At 45.8% G+C, this 17,136-nt stretch overlaps 1 protein-coding gene across 1 annotated transcript in view; it reads left to right on the top strand.

Annotated features, from left to right (window-relative positions):
- The window catches only part of SLC5A1 (solute carrier family 5 member 1), a 62,854-nt gene that overhangs the window by 30,505 nt on the left and 15,213 nt on the right, over window positions 1-17,136 (top strand). Inside the window, exons 5-10 of the mRNA XM_066370413.1 lie at window positions 1,136-1,240; window positions 11,431-11,536; window positions 12,666-12,746; window positions 14,386-14,606; window positions 14,840-14,975; window positions 16,450-16,557. Coding sequence (XP_066226510.1) covers window positions 1,136-1,240; window positions 11,431-11,536; window positions 12,666-12,746; window positions 14,386-14,606; window positions 14,840-14,975; window positions 16,450-16,557 — 757 coding nt within the window. The remainder of the gene's footprint in view (window positions 1-1,135; window positions 1,241-11,430; window positions 11,537-12,665; window positions 12,747-14,385; window positions 14,607-14,839; window positions 14,976-16,449; window positions 16,558-17,136) is intronic.

Genomic DNA, 17,136 nt, shown 5'->3' with positions numbered 1-17,136 from the left:
TGTGCGTGCACGTGTGCGTGCACACACACGCATGCACGCATGCACACACACACACCTCTGTCATCCTGGAAGGCAGAGGAGACTTTACAGAATGAATGGCAGAGAAAGCCTGGGCCTTGCCTTTCTTTCCCAGGTTATAAAGTTCCTGACGGCTTTTGAGGACATTAGCTCCACTAAGCCATGACTTGTCCTCTAGGAAGCCCTCTTAAGGCTTCTCTCTGCCCTCTTAATCTCACTCTGCTCCGAGCCCTCTGGAGCATCATCCCCTTGCACTGGCCATGTATTTACAGGCATTGCCCCACATTTGCCCCTGATCTGTAACTGCCTCTGCCCAGGAAGGGAAGCAGCATGTGAAAAAACAAACATACATCAGCAGATTGGTTTGCTGAGTACGCAACTGGTACTTAACTATCAAATGCATGCCAGACTCTTGAAGAAAACTCTCTGACATTTTACCTGAGGCAGCTGTAGCATCATCTATTCAGTGAGATTTAACGAACACCTACTATGTGTGAGTCTGTTGAAAGCAATATGGAAGAAACGCAGAGCAGGCTTGGCAATGGGAGGCTGTTGGTGACAGCTGTCTGATCCCAGGAGACAGCAGGCTCAGGGCTGAGGGAACAAGATAGAACGTGGTTGGAATTGGCAGAAAGGAACTGGGAGAACAGTTGAGCGGGCCTGCAGCCACAATCCTTGGTAAGGCCTGTGTGCAGAGCTGGGTGACAAACATCCAGCCTGGCCACCTGGTTTGATGCATTAAGAAGATGCTGCTGTTGTTATGATGTCTTGTTCACAGTAGGCACTTTGCATAGGAATATCTGTTTACCTATCCCCGCCTCCTCCAGGGCAAGGATCTACCTTCTTGGTTATATATAGTCATGTATTAATTTAAAAAAGCGTTTATGGGGCACTTTCTATATCCTGGGATCAATGCAGCTACCTTTGTAGTGAGGCATGTGGGACTGAGATGAGCAAATGGCTGAGGACAGCCATCTGGCCACAGTGCAGACTTCTCTGACCAACAAGGGTGAAGCCTTGATCACACCTCTGCCACCATGGTGGATGCCACTGCTCTGCTGGCTCTGGGCCTTCTGGTCACTCTGGCTGGCAGTGACCCCACTTCCATCCCATGTAGGTGGTGACGATGCCAGAGTACTTGAGGAAGCGATTTGGAGGCAAGCGGATCCAGGTCTACCTCTCCATTTTGTCGCTGTTGCTCTACATTTTCACCAAGATCTCGGTGAGTCCACCGCATGGCAAGGTGGGCACTAGATGTCTCAAAACCTTCCCACTCTCAATCTTCAGCATGTGCTGGTCTACCAAGGGGCAGCGCTGTACATTTCTATTAACTTGGTTCCTTAAGTAGTCTTGCTCCTTAAAGTAAAGCCCTAGTTCATGTTTCAAAGAGCCAACACATGGAACTTCTTATCTGCCACCATGGAGAAGGTTGAACACGTAAACAGGTTCAAGAAGGTTCAGTGGAAGCTGTTTGTAATAGAAGATTAAATGGGAATTAGGATGTCTGAAGGCTGGTCCCAAACTCAGAGGTTGCTGTGGTCTTTGTGCTTTCTCAGGGTCAGATTCTGGTTCCAGGTGACATTTCTGATGCACTTAAACTTGAGCAGTCAGTGACAAGACAACTCTTGAAAGTACTTCAGAGATTCTCCCTGTTCTTTTATGGATGAAGAAACAAAAATGCTGGGGTTGGAAAGTCCCTGCTCATGATCCTGAATCAGAAATAGAACCTTGACCTCTGGCTCCAGCTGACTGTCTTTTTCAGTGCAGAAGACTTATGTTTGCTTGGAATCAGCTCCCAGGACCTTTGGTCATTCACTCTCTGGGGTATTTCTACTCTCTCTGAACCCAACTATCGGGGTTGTTCCCCCATCATCTAGCCCGTCTCCCTACCAACCTGGAGCTGCAGGATCCACTGTGCACAGCTGAGATTTCTCAGGGACTGTCTGGCCATGAGGGGTCTACCTGAGAACTGTGCAGAGCTGGGCCGACCCACTGGAGCAAGACTGTATTCTTTCTTTACTTCACCTTTCTTACCTTAAAAGTGTGCAAATCAACACTTCTTTTGATGGTAAAACAAAACAAAACAAAAAGCAAAAGATCCAAGGAACCAATGAAATTCTAAGGTATTCCTTTCCTTCCCCAAAGGATGATGGGAAGAGAAAAGTTTGGCCTAGCCTTTTCCTTTTCTTTTTTTTTTTAATCCCCTAGTTGATTGTCAGTCTGATAAAGGTTAAAATAGCAGTGAAAAGAAAGGATATTGTTAATGATAAAGGATAACAGAAAGAAAATAGGACCTTGGTAAGAAAGCCACCAAGGAGAATAATTAGAGGAAGTACGCAGTTGTGGAAAAGCCTGGGCTCCTTGTCTGCTCCACTGCTCACCAGCAGGGACCTGGGGCAAGTGGCATGTTGCTTCACCTCCCCAAAGCTTAGCTTCTTCGTGGGTAAGGTGGGGTTAACAAGTGCTGCCTTGCCTACCTCCCTGGGTGGTGGGGACATTCAAATGGATTTATTTAAAAACATGGAGTGTCATTGGAATGTAAGATAAGATGATGGCCAACATGAGCACCCTTGCTCCCTGGATGGCTTCAGCACCCTAACCTCGCTAGAGAAGAAGGCTGTGTATCTTGGATACTAGACCCTTGTCAGATATGTGACTTGCAAATATGTCTTTTCGCTTTCTTGGTAATTCCTTTGACGCACAAAAGTTTTAAATGGTGATGAAGTTCAGTTTATCTTGTTTTCTTTTGTTGCTGATGCTCTTAGTATCATGTCTAAGACTCCATTGCCAAATCCAAGGACAGAGAGAGAAGTGACATTTTCTGAGAACTCACAGGGAGTGGCTCCAGCTTCCCCCCCCCTCAGCCAGCAGGGGGTCACTCACTGGCTACGGTCAGTTTTCCTCCTTTTTCTTGTCTGCCTCCTTCCAGTCCCCATCCTGTCAGAGGTTTTTCCTGGCTGAATCCTGAGTCAGGCTGAATCTGAATTGAGCCTTCTGTTGTTGCTAGGAAGGGTGCTGAAAAAATAGCTGCTAGTGTTTTTATTTTCATGATTACCTAAAGCTCAGATGAGAAATGGCATTATTTTTTCATGGTGGAATAATATTCCATTGTGTATATGTACCACATCTTCTCTATCCAGTTGTCTCTTGATGGGCACTTAGGTTGTTTCCATATCTTGGCTATTATGAGTAATGCTGCAGTGAACATATGTTCTTTTGCAATAGTGTTTTGGGTTTCTTCAAATATATACCCAGAGGTGGAATTGCTGGATCATAATGCATTTCTATTTTTAATTTTTTGAGAAACCCCCATACTGTTTACATAGTGGAGCCACCAATCTGTATTCCCACCAACAGTGCACAGGGTTCCTTTTTCTTTATGGTTGTTTGTTTTTTTGCTGTTGAGTTGAAAGAGTTTTTATATATTCTAGATAGGAGACCCCAATCAGATGCATGATTTGCAAATATGTTCTCTCATTCTGTAGTTTGTCTTTTTACTTCCTGATAGTGCTGTTTGATGCACAAAAGTTTGGAATCTTGATGAAGTTCATTTTTTCTACTTTTATTTGTGTTGCTCATGCTTGTGTTATCATTGAATTCACCGATTCTGTGACACCAAAAAAAAAAAAAAAATTTCCATTAACTCCTATATTTGATCCTTAGATTTCTAAAGTCTTAGCTCTTACATTTAGGTCTTTGATCCATTTTGAATTATTATTATTATTATTTTTTTTTTACAGAGACAGAGAGAGAGTCAGAGAAAGGGACAGACAGGAACAGACAGACAGGAATGGAGAGATGAGAAGCATCAATCATTAGTTTCTCACTGCGCATTGCGACACCTTAGTTGTTCATTGATTGCTTTCTCATATGTGCCTTGACCGCAGGCCTTCAGCAGACCGAGTAACCCCTTGCTGGAGCCAGCAACCTTGGGTCCAAGCTGGTGAGCTTTGCTCAAACCAGATGAGCCCGCACTCAAGCTGGCGACCTCGGGGTCTCGAACCTGGGTCCTTCCACATCCCAGTCCGACGCTCTATCCACTGCGCCACCGCCTGGTCAGGCCATTTTGAATTAATTTTTGTGTATAATATGAGATAGGGGTCCAACTGTATTCTTTATTTTTTATTTTTTAATTGATTTTTGAGAGAGAGAGAGAGAGAAAGAGAGGTGCGAAGTGGGAAGAATCAACTCATAGTAGTGGTTTTCCAAATGTTCCTTGACCGGGCAAGCCCAGGGTTTTGAACCAGTGACCTCAGCATTCCAGGTCAATGCTTTATCCACTGCATCACCACAGGTCAGGCCCAACTGTATTCTTTTGCATGTGGCTATCCAGTTCTACTAGCACCATTTTTGAAGAGACTAGCATTTCCCCACTGATCAGTCTTGCACATGTGTTTTTTACACAACTCAGTGGAAACCTGCTCTTGCCCACAGGGCCGATAGAGCTTTGTCTTAGAGTTGGGACTGCCGGGCAGGATTATTGCTCCTCCCCTGCCCCTGCTTTCTGCCTCAAACTGCTACAGCCCTGGTTGGCATCTCTGTGCTTGCCTGCCAGTGTGATGATTCTGCCTCCTTCACTTTTGCCTTCCCTCCTTCAGGGGTAGTTTTTAGTTACAATCTTGTTTCATTAGTGATCCCTGTGCAGAGACTGCACTGGGAAGGATGGGAGGGGTGGAGAAGCCTGTCTTCCTGGGGGGGGGTGAAAGGGGAAGGGCAGGGAGGGGTGGAGAAGCCTGTCTTCCTGGGGGGGGGTTGAGGGGGGAAGGGCAGGGAGGGGTGGAGAAGCCTGTCTTCTTGGGGGGGGTAAGGGGGGAAGGGCAGGGAGGGGTGGAGAAGCCTGTCTTCCTGGGGGGGGGTGAGGGGGGAAGGGCAGGGAGGGGTGGAGAAGCCTGTCTTCTTGGGGGGGGTTGAGGGGGAAAGGGCAGGGAGGGGTGGAGAAGCCTGTCTTCCTGGGGGGGGGTTGAGGGGGGAAGGACGGGAGGGGTGGAGAAGCCTGTCTTCCTTGGGGGAGGGTTGAGGGGGGAAGGGCAGGGAGAGGTGGAGAAGCCTGTCTTCCTGGGGGGGGGTTGAGGGGGGAAGGGCAGCAATGTAAGAGAAGAAAACGAAATGTAAGCAGGGAGGGTGGGGAGATCACCCTGGAACTTGCTGGAAGTTGGTAAGGGAACAGTTCCCCAGTTCAGCTTGTAGGTGAGGTGCACCTGTTTAATGAACACGTAGCGGACGGCACTTGGACTCCCCTTCTCAGAAGCAAGACTTGCTCCAAGTCCACAGTTCAACTGGGTGAAAGTCTGTGGACTGTAGTTGCCATGGAAAGGGCACTTTTTGCCCTCAAAGCTAGTATAAGGGTGGTCATTATAAATGAAGTGCCCAACTTCACTCCTTGCCTTCCAAATTGCCTCACCTATTGTTAGGTTACTGATTAAACCTCCCTGGACATGGGAGCGCCCAGGCAGCTGAGGGGCAGTCGCCCTCAGCACGGGTCCTGGTGGAGCCCAGCCCCTGGCAGTCAGCTGTTTTGGACTTTTGCTTTGAAGTAGAACTTGGTGCAGGCTGCTCCCTCTCCACGTGATTTCTGCGGCTCCTCACTGGAGGCCTTGCCCAATGACCTGCCTGCTCTACCTGCTTCCCAGAGCCGGCGATCCCTTGAATAATGCACAAGAAGGATGACAGCTGCTCCTTGTTCAGTGCCACTCTCTACTTAGTCTCCAGTAGGGGCTTTGCTTATTCTGTTTCCAGTTCTCATAAGAGTATTGCATGCGTAGGGATTTTCATTTTATTTTCCATTTCCTGGAAGAGAAAACTGAGTCTTAGAAACATTAGGTAATTTGTCCCAAGTCACACAGCTGGTGTATGGCAAAGCCAGGATTGAATCTTGGGTGTCTCTCATCCCAAGGTCTGTATTCTCTGCACAGTTCTGCTCTGTGCTTGGATGGGACAAATGCATAGGATGAAAGAATGGGATAGGTCATCTAGTCCTATGTCCTAAGTTCTCATTTGACAGATAGGGAAACTGAGGTCCTGATTGGGGGGTTAAAAAATAGCAATACTAGGATGAGAAGCAGGGTCCCTGAGACTGAATCCAAAGCTTTGGACAGTATGTGACTCCTCCCCCCACCCCACGTTCTAAGTCTTTCTGTTCTTTAGTACAGAGTAGGTCAAAATTCAAGACCTTGGGAAAAATTAAGATAGGCAGTTAAATGAGCTTACAATATAAATGAGCTCCTGAGAGTGGGATTTGAGAGGACGTGAGAAGAGAACACAAGCTGTGTACTGGGTAAATGAAGCAGCTGAAGGAGGGACCTTCAGCATTAGGAAAGGGAAGAGAAGAGTCAGACAGTGAGGCTTTGTCTTTATAAACTTAGCTGGCTCTTGGTTTGTCATGAGTCACAGAGCTCGAAATCTTGAAAAGGTTTATGCTGATGTCGACCATACCTGCTAGGCACTTCCATTGATACACAGGAGTTCAGGGTTCATGGTCAAAAGGAAAAAATTGCTAGTCAACAAAACAAGAAAGTCAGGTATTTACCTTGCACACAGATATTAATCAGTTTTGTTGTGTGTGCGTGGAGAGGCTTGGATAATTTGTGATGGGTGAGAAGGGTGGCCCCGTGTTTCAAGACAGAGAACAACCAAGGACCTAATAGGAAGACTTGGGAAGGATGAAGGGATCTGGTGGGTATGTAACTGATGGGAGAGAAAATTGAAATGTATTGCAGGCTCAGACTCAGATGTGACCCAGGCTACTGAGCTGTGGTCCCGTGGGGTCATGACTCTGAGGCCCAGACTTTATTCCTCCATGCACTCCTCTGAATATTTTTGGCTCTGCCTGAGCACCCTGTCCTATTGAGTTCTGACAATCATTCTGTTCTGTAAAATTTCCTGGCATTATTTATATTATTCAAATGTGCACAATCACTTGTGATAAAGTCTCATATTTTATGAATTATGCGTGATGACCGATGTCCCTGTTTATGTTTCCTGGGCTCCTATTATCACACATCATGACTGCAATAAACTTTTACAGCTTCACTGTCCATTTGAATCACTGGGTGAAAATAAGAGCTTTGGCTTTTGCTCAAGGTTTAATTGCTCATCACCTGGGCCATTTACTTTCACAAATGAAAAGAGAAGTTTGAGCAGTGGGGCTTCCCATCTCAAACCCCAGTGCCAAATAGGATTTATTGAGTGCTCAGGCATGACCAGGACCAGAATGGGCAGCGAGCACACATAAAATCACAGGATCTCAAAGCATCAGAGTTGACACAGATCAACTTACTGAAGGCTAACAGTCAGAGACTCCGTTACTCTAAGAGGTTTTTTCTCGAAAATACAGCTGGGTCTGTGTTTTTATTGTTTCCTATGAGTCCCATGGAAATTGTTCAAATTTTCAAAATGATGAAAAGAAAGCTCTTGGGCTAAATCCAACTTCCTGTTTTTGTAAATAAAGTTTTATTGGAACACAGGCACACTCTATGGCTGCTTTCATGCTTCAGTGGCAGCGTTGAGCAGGTTGGACAGAGACTCTATGGTCTGCAAAGCCTGAAACATTTATTATCCGACCCTTTGCAGAAAAAGTTTGCTGACTCCTAAACTAGAGGACCATAATTTTCTATTTCACTTCAAGTTGTTTTTGCTTAGCAACATTGGGAAAATTCCTTTCTTTCTTCCATCTCTCCCTTTTATTTTTTCTTCCTTTATTAAGGCTAATAGTTTAGAGAAGGAGCAATCTGGGATGAGCTTTGAAACAGTCTCATAAAATTATAGGAGAGTTCTATATCAAAGCTGGTGGGATATGCCCTATCCAGTTCCCTATTCTTATAAATAACAAGTAATGACATGCTTTAAACATATAGAAAATTACAATATAGAAAATGCCACTACCCAGATTCTAGAGATCTAAAGAGTTTACCATCTTTTAAAAAAGAAATGAAACATTAGAAATATGACCAAATGTTTACCCGTACCCTTCTTGACCTATTTCTTTCTTTCTTAAAAGGTAAACACTGTCTTGAACTTGGTTTGTATTTTTCTGGTCCACATTTTTGCATTTTTTAACCTATATGTATATCCATACATCCATCAAGAATATATCGTGTTTTAAAACGTCTGCTCCCCTCACCTTTAAAACTGTAAAAATATTGTAACAACGGTATTTAAGAAAATCTGGAGGGGCAAGCACCTATAATTGTCTCTCTAATACAGACATTTTCATAGTCTGGCCTTGCCTGCATGAGTGCATGCTTCCACAAGTTGCAAACAGAATATACACACCATCTTGTGGTCTTTTTTCCCCTCTCTTAGCATCAAACTATAAACGTTCTCCCACGTTTCATCTTCAGAATTACTATTTTTAGAGGCTGTGGAACAGAATTGGTGATGTGTAATTTTCATCAAGCCATCTACAAAATTCTCTGGTGGATAAAAGCTCTCGATGGTGGTCACATTTGGGCCTAGTCAAGGAAGAGGCCACTTTTACTTTTCAATGTGTAATTTTCTGTGCTATTTGTTTTTAAACCATATATAAATGATTTTATTTTAAAACAAAAAAGTTCTTTTTGGATTAAAAAAAGACCTGGCCCTCTATTCTAGAAAGGAGGGTCCTTACCTTTCAGAGTTGTGAGAAGGTCACTGGACTTCGAGACATGAAATCTGGATTTTAGCCCTTGAGCAAGTCGTTGACTTTGTTTCTCTCACCTGAAAAGTGGAGCCAAATTACCTGTTCTATCGCCTTATTTTGAGCATCCAAACAATGCATATGTCTAAAAGCTCCTGGTAAACTGTAAAGTCACCTGGATGTGGAAGGAAACAATACCCTCTGAAGCAGGATAAAGTTTGGGCACCTCGCAGATCCAAAGACCAATGCCAGAGCACCCAGGCTAACATGGGCTTTCCTATGGTATCCCCAAGCATACCTGGTGGCTTTCGAGGTTCCAAGGGCAGAAGGAATTCATCCCTGAAATCAAGAGTGACTCATGGGAAGAAGAATTTATCTCAGGTTTTTTTCTATTCATGAGAAGGTTTTTCTTAGCATTCTTTATCTGCCCTGTTAGCCAGAAATAGAGCATTATAAAAACAAGACTTCTATTAACCCAGTACTTCTCATAAGTGTTTATAGACTTTGTTTATAGCTTACCTTAAGAGTTATGTGTTATCTATTTGTGACTAATAACAGCAAGGCAAATATTAATGAAGCTATCACAGTCTACTATGACATGTTATTATAAAGCATTACAAATTAACTTCTCTGGAAAATAAACCAATCAAGGGCATTTTAAAGGCAGTAGGAGCCTTGGAATACGTATGTATTTTGCTTACTGTGCTTATTTGCTAATCTACTGAATCAGAAAAAGTGCATACTTAATAGCATTTTACTGTAATAATCAGTGAATGGGGCCCTTAAATTAAAGTTACTTTATGAGATGGTACAAGGCATGTGAGGGGAGGGACAGGTGTTAGGATTATTCATCACAATTTCAAGTGGCCCAGTGCGGACAATCAGGGAGGAGCGGCCATTTCACCCTCAGCAAGTCTAAGGTGCAGCTGGAGCCTCTCCTCTCTTTCAGCTGCTGCGGAGGGCAGGGTGGGACAGGTCTGGGACCTGGGAAGAAAATTCTCTTCTCCATGGCAGGACCTTCCTACTTCCGGCCACTGATGGTCACAACCCCACTTTAAAGACGAGAACACTGAGACATGGAGAGGCACGGTGTTTTATCTATTCACTCAGCCCTATAGTGGCAGTGCTGGGGTTAACATCCAAGTCCTTTCACCACTAGCCCTGAGGCTGGAGGCGGGTCCATCTCTTAGTAACCACATGTCTCCCTAGTTCCTATTTCTGCCTCTTCTCCTTCACCAAGCAACACAATGACATTAGGTTTCCAAGGGCTAGAGAATCTGTAGGAGACTCCAAGGCACAGGGTCCTCAGGAGGTCCATCTTGGGGGAGGTGGTCATGCATGAATACATAGGCTTGGAATTGGTCTGTGAGACAAACTCTCAGACAATGAAGAGGCAGGGAATAGGAGATTTGGTTGGTGCATGTCTTGAAATATATTTGGTTTTATGCAATAAAGCAACTTGTGCATTGCATCTAGGGGAAGTCTAGTTTCTTTCCTACCCAGAGATTTGAAAACAAAAATGAGTCACTTCTTTTTCCCTTAATCCTACCCTTCCTGGTAGTATTTTGGAGGTGCCATGAAAACTCATTTTGGGCAACTCCAACGCTCTCTCTTGGCTTAAGTTAGCAACTGCACCATCCAGCCACATAGAAGATTTTCCATGGGACTAAATGAAGCAAGGTGAAGAACAAGAACTGTAGCAAGAAATGGTGAATTCAGGGGTGAACAGGGAGCAGTTCTCCCTCAAGTTCTATGAGCTAATCTAGATAAAAACACCTAGCACCAAGCCGGTCATGCAAGAGGTTCATGGTGATGTTCTGGTTGTGTTAGGGTCAAGGTAGACTCCATCTGGACAGGAGAGATAAAATTATGATGATGTTAAAATTTCTCTCCACTCCAGGGTAGGGCTGGAGTTTCCCTCCCCAAGACTGTCTAGTGCTCAAACTTGCTGTTTGGAATAGATCTGATAAAACTCTGCATACTAAGGTGTAAACAGCAAATAATAGCTTACAGCAGGAATCTACAGGTGTGTTGGGAGGAACCTCAAAGTATTAATAGTTATTCCTTGGCAAACAGAGTTCCATAGTTAAATAGTTTGTGAGGGGTCATTTACCATGCTTCCCTCCTGGGGATTCACAGCACACGCAGTGCATTAGAGGCTCAGAGGAGTTGCGTGGTAAAGAAACTGCCTTAACTTTGTTTAATCCAGTATTTCACAGACCTCTTTGACCATAGAATCCTTTCCTTTCTATGGAATAACTGCTGTGATCTTATATAAAGCTTATTGGAAAATGTAGGAATAGAGTATGACTCTCAGGTATTTGTATCCTTCTAATATTATTTTATTGTGAGAGGAACATTTAGCAAGTGACCTATCCTCTTGATGGATTTTAAGTGTACATTACTGTTGACCTTTAGGCCTATTGCTGTACAGCACATGTCTAGAACCTGTTTATATTATTTATCTGAAACTCTGTGCTTATCGACTAATAACTCCCCATTTCCCCCTCACCCCAGTACCTGGTAACCAACATTCCAGTCTTTTATTTTATTAATTTGGCTCTTTCAGTACTTATATACATGGAATTGTGTAGTATTTGTCTTTTATGTTCTTAACTGGGGATAAAAATATGAATCTTTAATTGTGCTATTTCAGGGGATATGGGCTAACACTGGACCCTAGAAATCACAAGCATTGACACTATCCAGGAGACAGCTTCTAAACTCTTCAAGTTTTTCTCCTGGCCCTGTAGCCACTGGTATCTCTCACCCCTAACTCACCTTTCCTCTCCTTCCAGGCAGACATCTTCTCTGGGGCCATATTCATCAACTTGGCCTTGGGCCTGAATCTGTACTTGGCCATCTTTCTCCTGTTGGCAATCACTGCCATCTACACAATCACAGGTGAGTCCATTCACATGACTCGGCTCAAGCCCAGCCCGGGGTTAGGCAGTTGGGCAGGATTGAATGAAAGTAGGAAACAAGGCTTCTTCTCTCAAGGAGGAGAGATATGCCCAGGAAACAGTCCAAGGGTGGGGCATTTGCTTGGTCCCAAATCACAGAACCTAACAAGTTATGGAGGTTGCCCCAGAAACCTCCAGTGTTGGCTGGAATAGTCAAGACAGCTCCTTCCAGGAGGCAGGCAGGGCGTGGCCTTGCAGGTTGTTAAGAGAACTTGGCTAAGTTGGGAGAATTGAGGAGGGAGTGCCCGGCGTAGGGACAGGTGAGAGCAAAGAAAGGAGGCAGAAATGAGCATGACGTGCAGTCAGGGCAGGGTGTGAGCAGCAGATGTGTTTAGGAGGAGGGTGGTCTACGGGATGTAGTTGAGGGTGTGTGTATGGGTGATAAAGGCAAATAATTCAAATGAGGTCACAGGGCAGGGGCCTTGGAAGCCAGACAGAGGTCTTGGATTTGATGTGACAGGGACTGAGAGGTACTGTGGGGAAGAAGGGAGGAAGTAACACAAGCAAAGAGATTTTAGAGGAGATTAAGAGGTGACTGGCAAAGCTGATGACATGAGTAACAATGGGGACACCTGTGCAGAGGTGTGACTCTGCCCCGGTCAGGGCCCAGGGTCTATGATAGAACTTGCTTTTCAGCTGGAGCCACATGGTCTGAGAATAGAGTCAACATACAAGTAGCCCTTTAAATGTGTTGATTTGGTAATGTTCCCAGGCATCTTGTAGAGATGTCAGCTCTTTGCTCTTCCCTGCCTTCACTTGTGGAAGATGCTTTTTCTTACCTCAGAAGAGCCATCTCCTGGTTTAAGCTCCTCCTCCTCAAATAGGGAGGAACATTTCTCTTTTCCTCAAGGCCTTCCCAGTATTTCTGTGAAGGGTAGAGTTGTTGGATCATGATGGCTGGCAGACTGCTGTAACAGGACCAGAGAAGGAGGGAAGGAAGGGCAGGCGGGTGACCGAGGGGCGTGCTCTGCAGGTGTGCAGAGGGAGAGAGGCAGCAGTGGAGACAGGAGGCAGGCTGACTGGTTGCTCTCCTACGTGAGATCAGATATATTGTCTCTTTGTTTGCTTAGGGGGCCTGGCGGCTGTGATTTACACAGACACCTTGCAGACCGCGATCATGCTGGTGGGATCTTTTATTCTGACCGGGTTTGGTAAGTGGGGCTGGGGCAGGCTGAGGTAGAGGTCCAGGGAGAGAAAATCGAGTCCAGCTTCTCTGCCTGCCTTCCCCAGGGGAGTGGTCCAGTCCTGACTGGCCATCACTGTGGCTGTGCAGGCAGCACCTTCCTCAGCCTTGGAGGACTCAGCGTGGGCCTGGCCCAGATAACACCTACGTTCCCTGCTAGATGGTCTGGGCAGTGGTCCCCATTGTAGGCCTGTGATGACATGGTCTTCTCCCCACAGAAAAACTGGACAAAAAAAAAAAAAAAAAAAAAAAAAGGATAAGACTAAATAACCATCAGGCTGAATATATTCGAAAGTTATGTCTTAAATTTCAGATTATATTTTGTCTACATATTGACATTCAATATCTTTTCTTTTATGAATTGATGATGATAAGTGATCATTTTCTTCTTTATGTCCTTATTTGACAAAACTTGAAAAATCAGCCAGTCTATGTTAGACCCTCTAATTTTGTAAAATTTTATTTGCCTATAAAATCCTAAAGATGAGGCCCTGGCCGGTTGGCTCAGTGGTAGAGCGTCGGCCTGGCGTGCAAGGGGTCCCGGGTTCGATTCTCGGCCAGGGCACACAGGAGAAGCACCCATCTGCTTCTCCACCCCTCCCCCTCTCCTTCCTCTCTGTCTCTCTCTTCCCCTCCCGCAGCGAGGCTCCATTGGAGCAAAGATGGCCCAGGCTCTGGGGATGGCTCCTTGGCCTCTGCCCCAGGCGCTAGAGTGGCTCTGGTCACGACAGAGCGACGCCCCGGAGGGGCAGAGCATTGCCCCCTGGTGGGCAGAGTGTCGGCCCCTGGTGGGCGTGCCGGGTGGATCCCGGTCAGGCGCATGCGGGAGTCTGTCTGACTGTCTCTCCCCATTTCCAGCTTTGGAAAAATACCAAAAAAAAAAAAAAAAAAAAAAAAAAAATCCTAAAGATGAGACTAGAAACCCTAGATCTAGAGTTTGGGAGGATATAAAATTCATTTTATTTTTAATGGGGCCTGGATTCTCTGTGAGTCCTGTGAAGCCTCTTATCCGCTTTCTATACTCTGTTATCTAAGAGCTTCCATTGGGTTTTTTTTTTTGGGGGGGGTGGTCTCCAGGGCAAGGACTGGGATACCTTATTCAAGGACACAGTCAATAGGCCACAGGGCTCGAGACTCCTCACCCATTCTCTGTACATCCCACGGCATGGCTGGGACCAGGGGCAGTAGAGCCCAGTCTACATGTCTCTAGGTCTGTGTCTGAGGTCCCAAAGGCCACTGCTGACAGTAGGGGGTGGGTGAAGGAAAAAAACCCAGAGTTTTTGTACATGGTTCAAAACCAAGGTCTTTCTGTTAGTAATTCAAACACTTTCCCTTTGTAAAGATGTTCACGGTTGGAGTCTCCTTTCACAGGTTCTTGCTTTGGAGCCTCACAGTTGCCCCGGAGGGGGCCGGGCTGGGTTAATAATCCCCTGTATGAGTGAGAAAGCTGGGGCCCAGAATGGGAGAGTGACTTGCCAAGACCACACAGCAAGGGCTCTGGCTGCCGGTCGTCAGGTCCCTGCAGTGTGTCAGGCGGCCACAGGAGGAAACTGCTGTGAAAAGTGGAGAGTTTTGGGATGTTGATTTTTGTTACTGATGTTTTCCAGCTTTTCAGAAAGTGGGAGGGTATGAAGCGTTCGTGGATAAGTACATGAATGCCATTCCAACCGTGGTTTCTGATGGAAACACCACCATCAAGGAGGAATGCTACACCCCCAGGGCCGACTCCTTCCACATCTTCCGAGATCCCCTCAAGGGAGACCTGCCGTGGCCTGGGCTCATCTTCGGGCTGTCCATCCTCGCCCTGTGGTACTGGTGCACGGACCAGGTACCCACACTGGACGGGCGGGGAGGACGGGCTTCCCAGGGCACGGCCGGGTCTCCTGTCTGCTTGTGGGGTTGGGAAAGGTGAGGCAAGGCTCACGTGGTCTGGGGGGGTGTCACGGAGCCTTGGTAACATGGGAGTGCTGGGCCAAGGAAGCAGGATGCGGGGGAGGGGAGCTGGGGCAGCCAGAAAGTGTCATGACCTGCACCCCTCCCTCACCACGCTCTCCCTGGCAGGTCATTGTGCAGCGCTGCCTCTCAGCCAAAAACATGTCCCACGTGAAGGCCGGCTGCGTGATGTGTGGGTACCTGAAGCTGTTACCCATGTTTCTCATGGTGATGCCTGGAATGATTAGCCGCATCCTCTACACAGGTGATATCTTCTGCTGGACTCAGTGTTCACTCTCTCCCATTCCTGGCTCTGAGTCACTTCAAAAGTCCTGAAGCTCCCAATTCTTTCCTTTCTGCCACTTTCTTCCTTTATGCCATGCATTACCAAACATTATCAATCTCCCCCTAGTCAGTGAGCAACTTGAGGTCACAGAACCCACGGAGTTGCCTTCTCTGTTCTTTGCAAATTCTCTGAAGTCCTGATATGCCTCTAGTTGTAGCTTCTTCCAGCTAATATTTGCTCACTTCTTGCTCAGTTCCACGTGGACTATAGTAGTGTGTACGGTATCCTTAATGCCAGGGGACTCCAGCGGGTCTCTAATTATCTGCTGCTTCGATCCTTGTTTCCTGGACCATTTCCTTGAAGGAGCACTTTGCTTTTTAGGGTGACAGATTATGTTTTGGCTCTTTTGTGGTCTCTCCAGCATTGCTATTGCTTTTTTTTTTTGGAGGGGGTCAGCCATTGTAGGTAAAAACTTCCTTGGAATATCCCTGGCTGAGTAGCTCAGATGGTTAGAACATAGTCCTGATTTGCCAAGGTTGCAGATTCAATCCCTGGTCAGGGCACAAGGAGGAATCAACCAATGAATGCATAAATAAGTGGAACAATAAATAAATTGATGTCTCTCTTTCTCTCTCCACCTTTGTCTCTTTCTAAAAATCAATCATTCATTAAAGAAAAAACTTTGCTGGAGTATGACATAATGGGAAATTTAAAAACAAGGGAGAGAGAGAGAGAGCACCATGAAGTGAAAGTTTGGTGAGAATCCTTCAAAATGAAGATGAGACAGTCCAGAGGAGTTGCTTCCTTTGGCTGCTGCATGCTCCTAGTTTACATTATACTGGTTATAATACACAAAAATATTTGAGGTGAATCAGTGTTCTAAGGGGCAGCCCTAAATGATACACCTATAACAGGTACCTAATATTTGTTGAGCTAAATTCTATAAAAGTTTCTAGAATTTTCTCCAAGTCTCTAGATCATGTTCCTGTCCCCTTCCGGATCACTTCCTTTCTATCTTTATCCTAGATTTTCCACATCTTGGAAGTATGACCCGGCAGCCCTCAATTGTCTGGGCATTCAACCCTACTTGAGAGAGCTGCTTAAAATAAGCTTCAAAATCAGGAGCCACCTAATCTTCAGGCAAATAAGACAGTTGTTACTCCTGAGCCACAGGGTAGCTAGCTGACGTCTAAGGATGTGCCTGTCCCTTCCCACTCTGAGCACTTCTTTGCTTCCTTCTCCTCTGCCTAGAAACTGTCTTTTCTTCCCAGTCAGAGCCTGGAGATAGTCAGGATCAGCAGGGCAAGAGTTTATCATCAAGGGATCCAGCCAGGAGCTGCACTCTTTGTGGATCCATTTTTGCACCTTAGATATAGAAATGTCTTGTCTGAAGCCTTGTTTGGAAGTATTACCCTGACGTCTACTTGCTGACACAGCTCTGATCTCTCTGCAGAAAAAGTTGCCTGCACCGTTCCCTCCGAATGTGAGAAATATTGTGGAACCAAGGTTGGCTGTACCAACATCGCCTACCCGACTCTGGTGGTGGAGCTCATGCCCAACGGTGAGATTCGTCCTCACTGGTGGGCTCTTTCTTGGGAGCCTGGCTGGGTTTAGGCTGTCCGTGGGTTCTGTGGGCCTCCTGGGCCAAGCCGTTCCAAGCCTGGAGGTTGGTAGGGGAAGCCTCCTTTCAGGTGTCCCCAGTTTCTGAATATGTCTTCCCTTAGTGGGAAGGAGATGTAGGACTTGGTTGGGCTCTTAGATGGGGCACTTGTTTGTTAATCAGGAAAGGAGGTGATCTGAAAATGTATTAGGGAAAAACACGACTTTTCCACGCTCCTCTGGACAGTCTTTGCAAGCTCTCCAATTGACATGAACATGATAGCTTGAACTAAGAGGAGTTTTACCCAGAGAATGAATTGACTCTAGACTGTCCCAAGGAAAAACATGGAGAGAAAGGCAAGGAGTGATTTTAGCTCTAGAATGAGGATGTTTAAGGCAGTCGATGAATGGGACACAGGGGGTTTCACTATAGAGAATGTGTTATCCTAGAAGCTTGAGGATATAGAGCCCAGATTAGAGTTTTGGTATAGACCTCTGGGGTTACTTTTTATATTTCATATTGAAGAAAAATCTAATTCTG

Source organism: Saccopteryx leptura, chromosome 2 (genome assembly GCF_036850995.1).
Source record: "Saccopteryx leptura isolate mSacLep1 chromosome 2, mSacLep1_pri_phased_curated, whole genome shotgun sequence".
Lineage (NCBI taxonomy): Eukaryota > Metazoa > Chordata > Mammalia > Chiroptera > Emballonuridae > Saccopteryx > Saccopteryx leptura.
The sequence above is the reverse complement of the archived record's forward strand: the minus strand, read 5'-3'. Positions and strand labels throughout refer to the sequence as shown.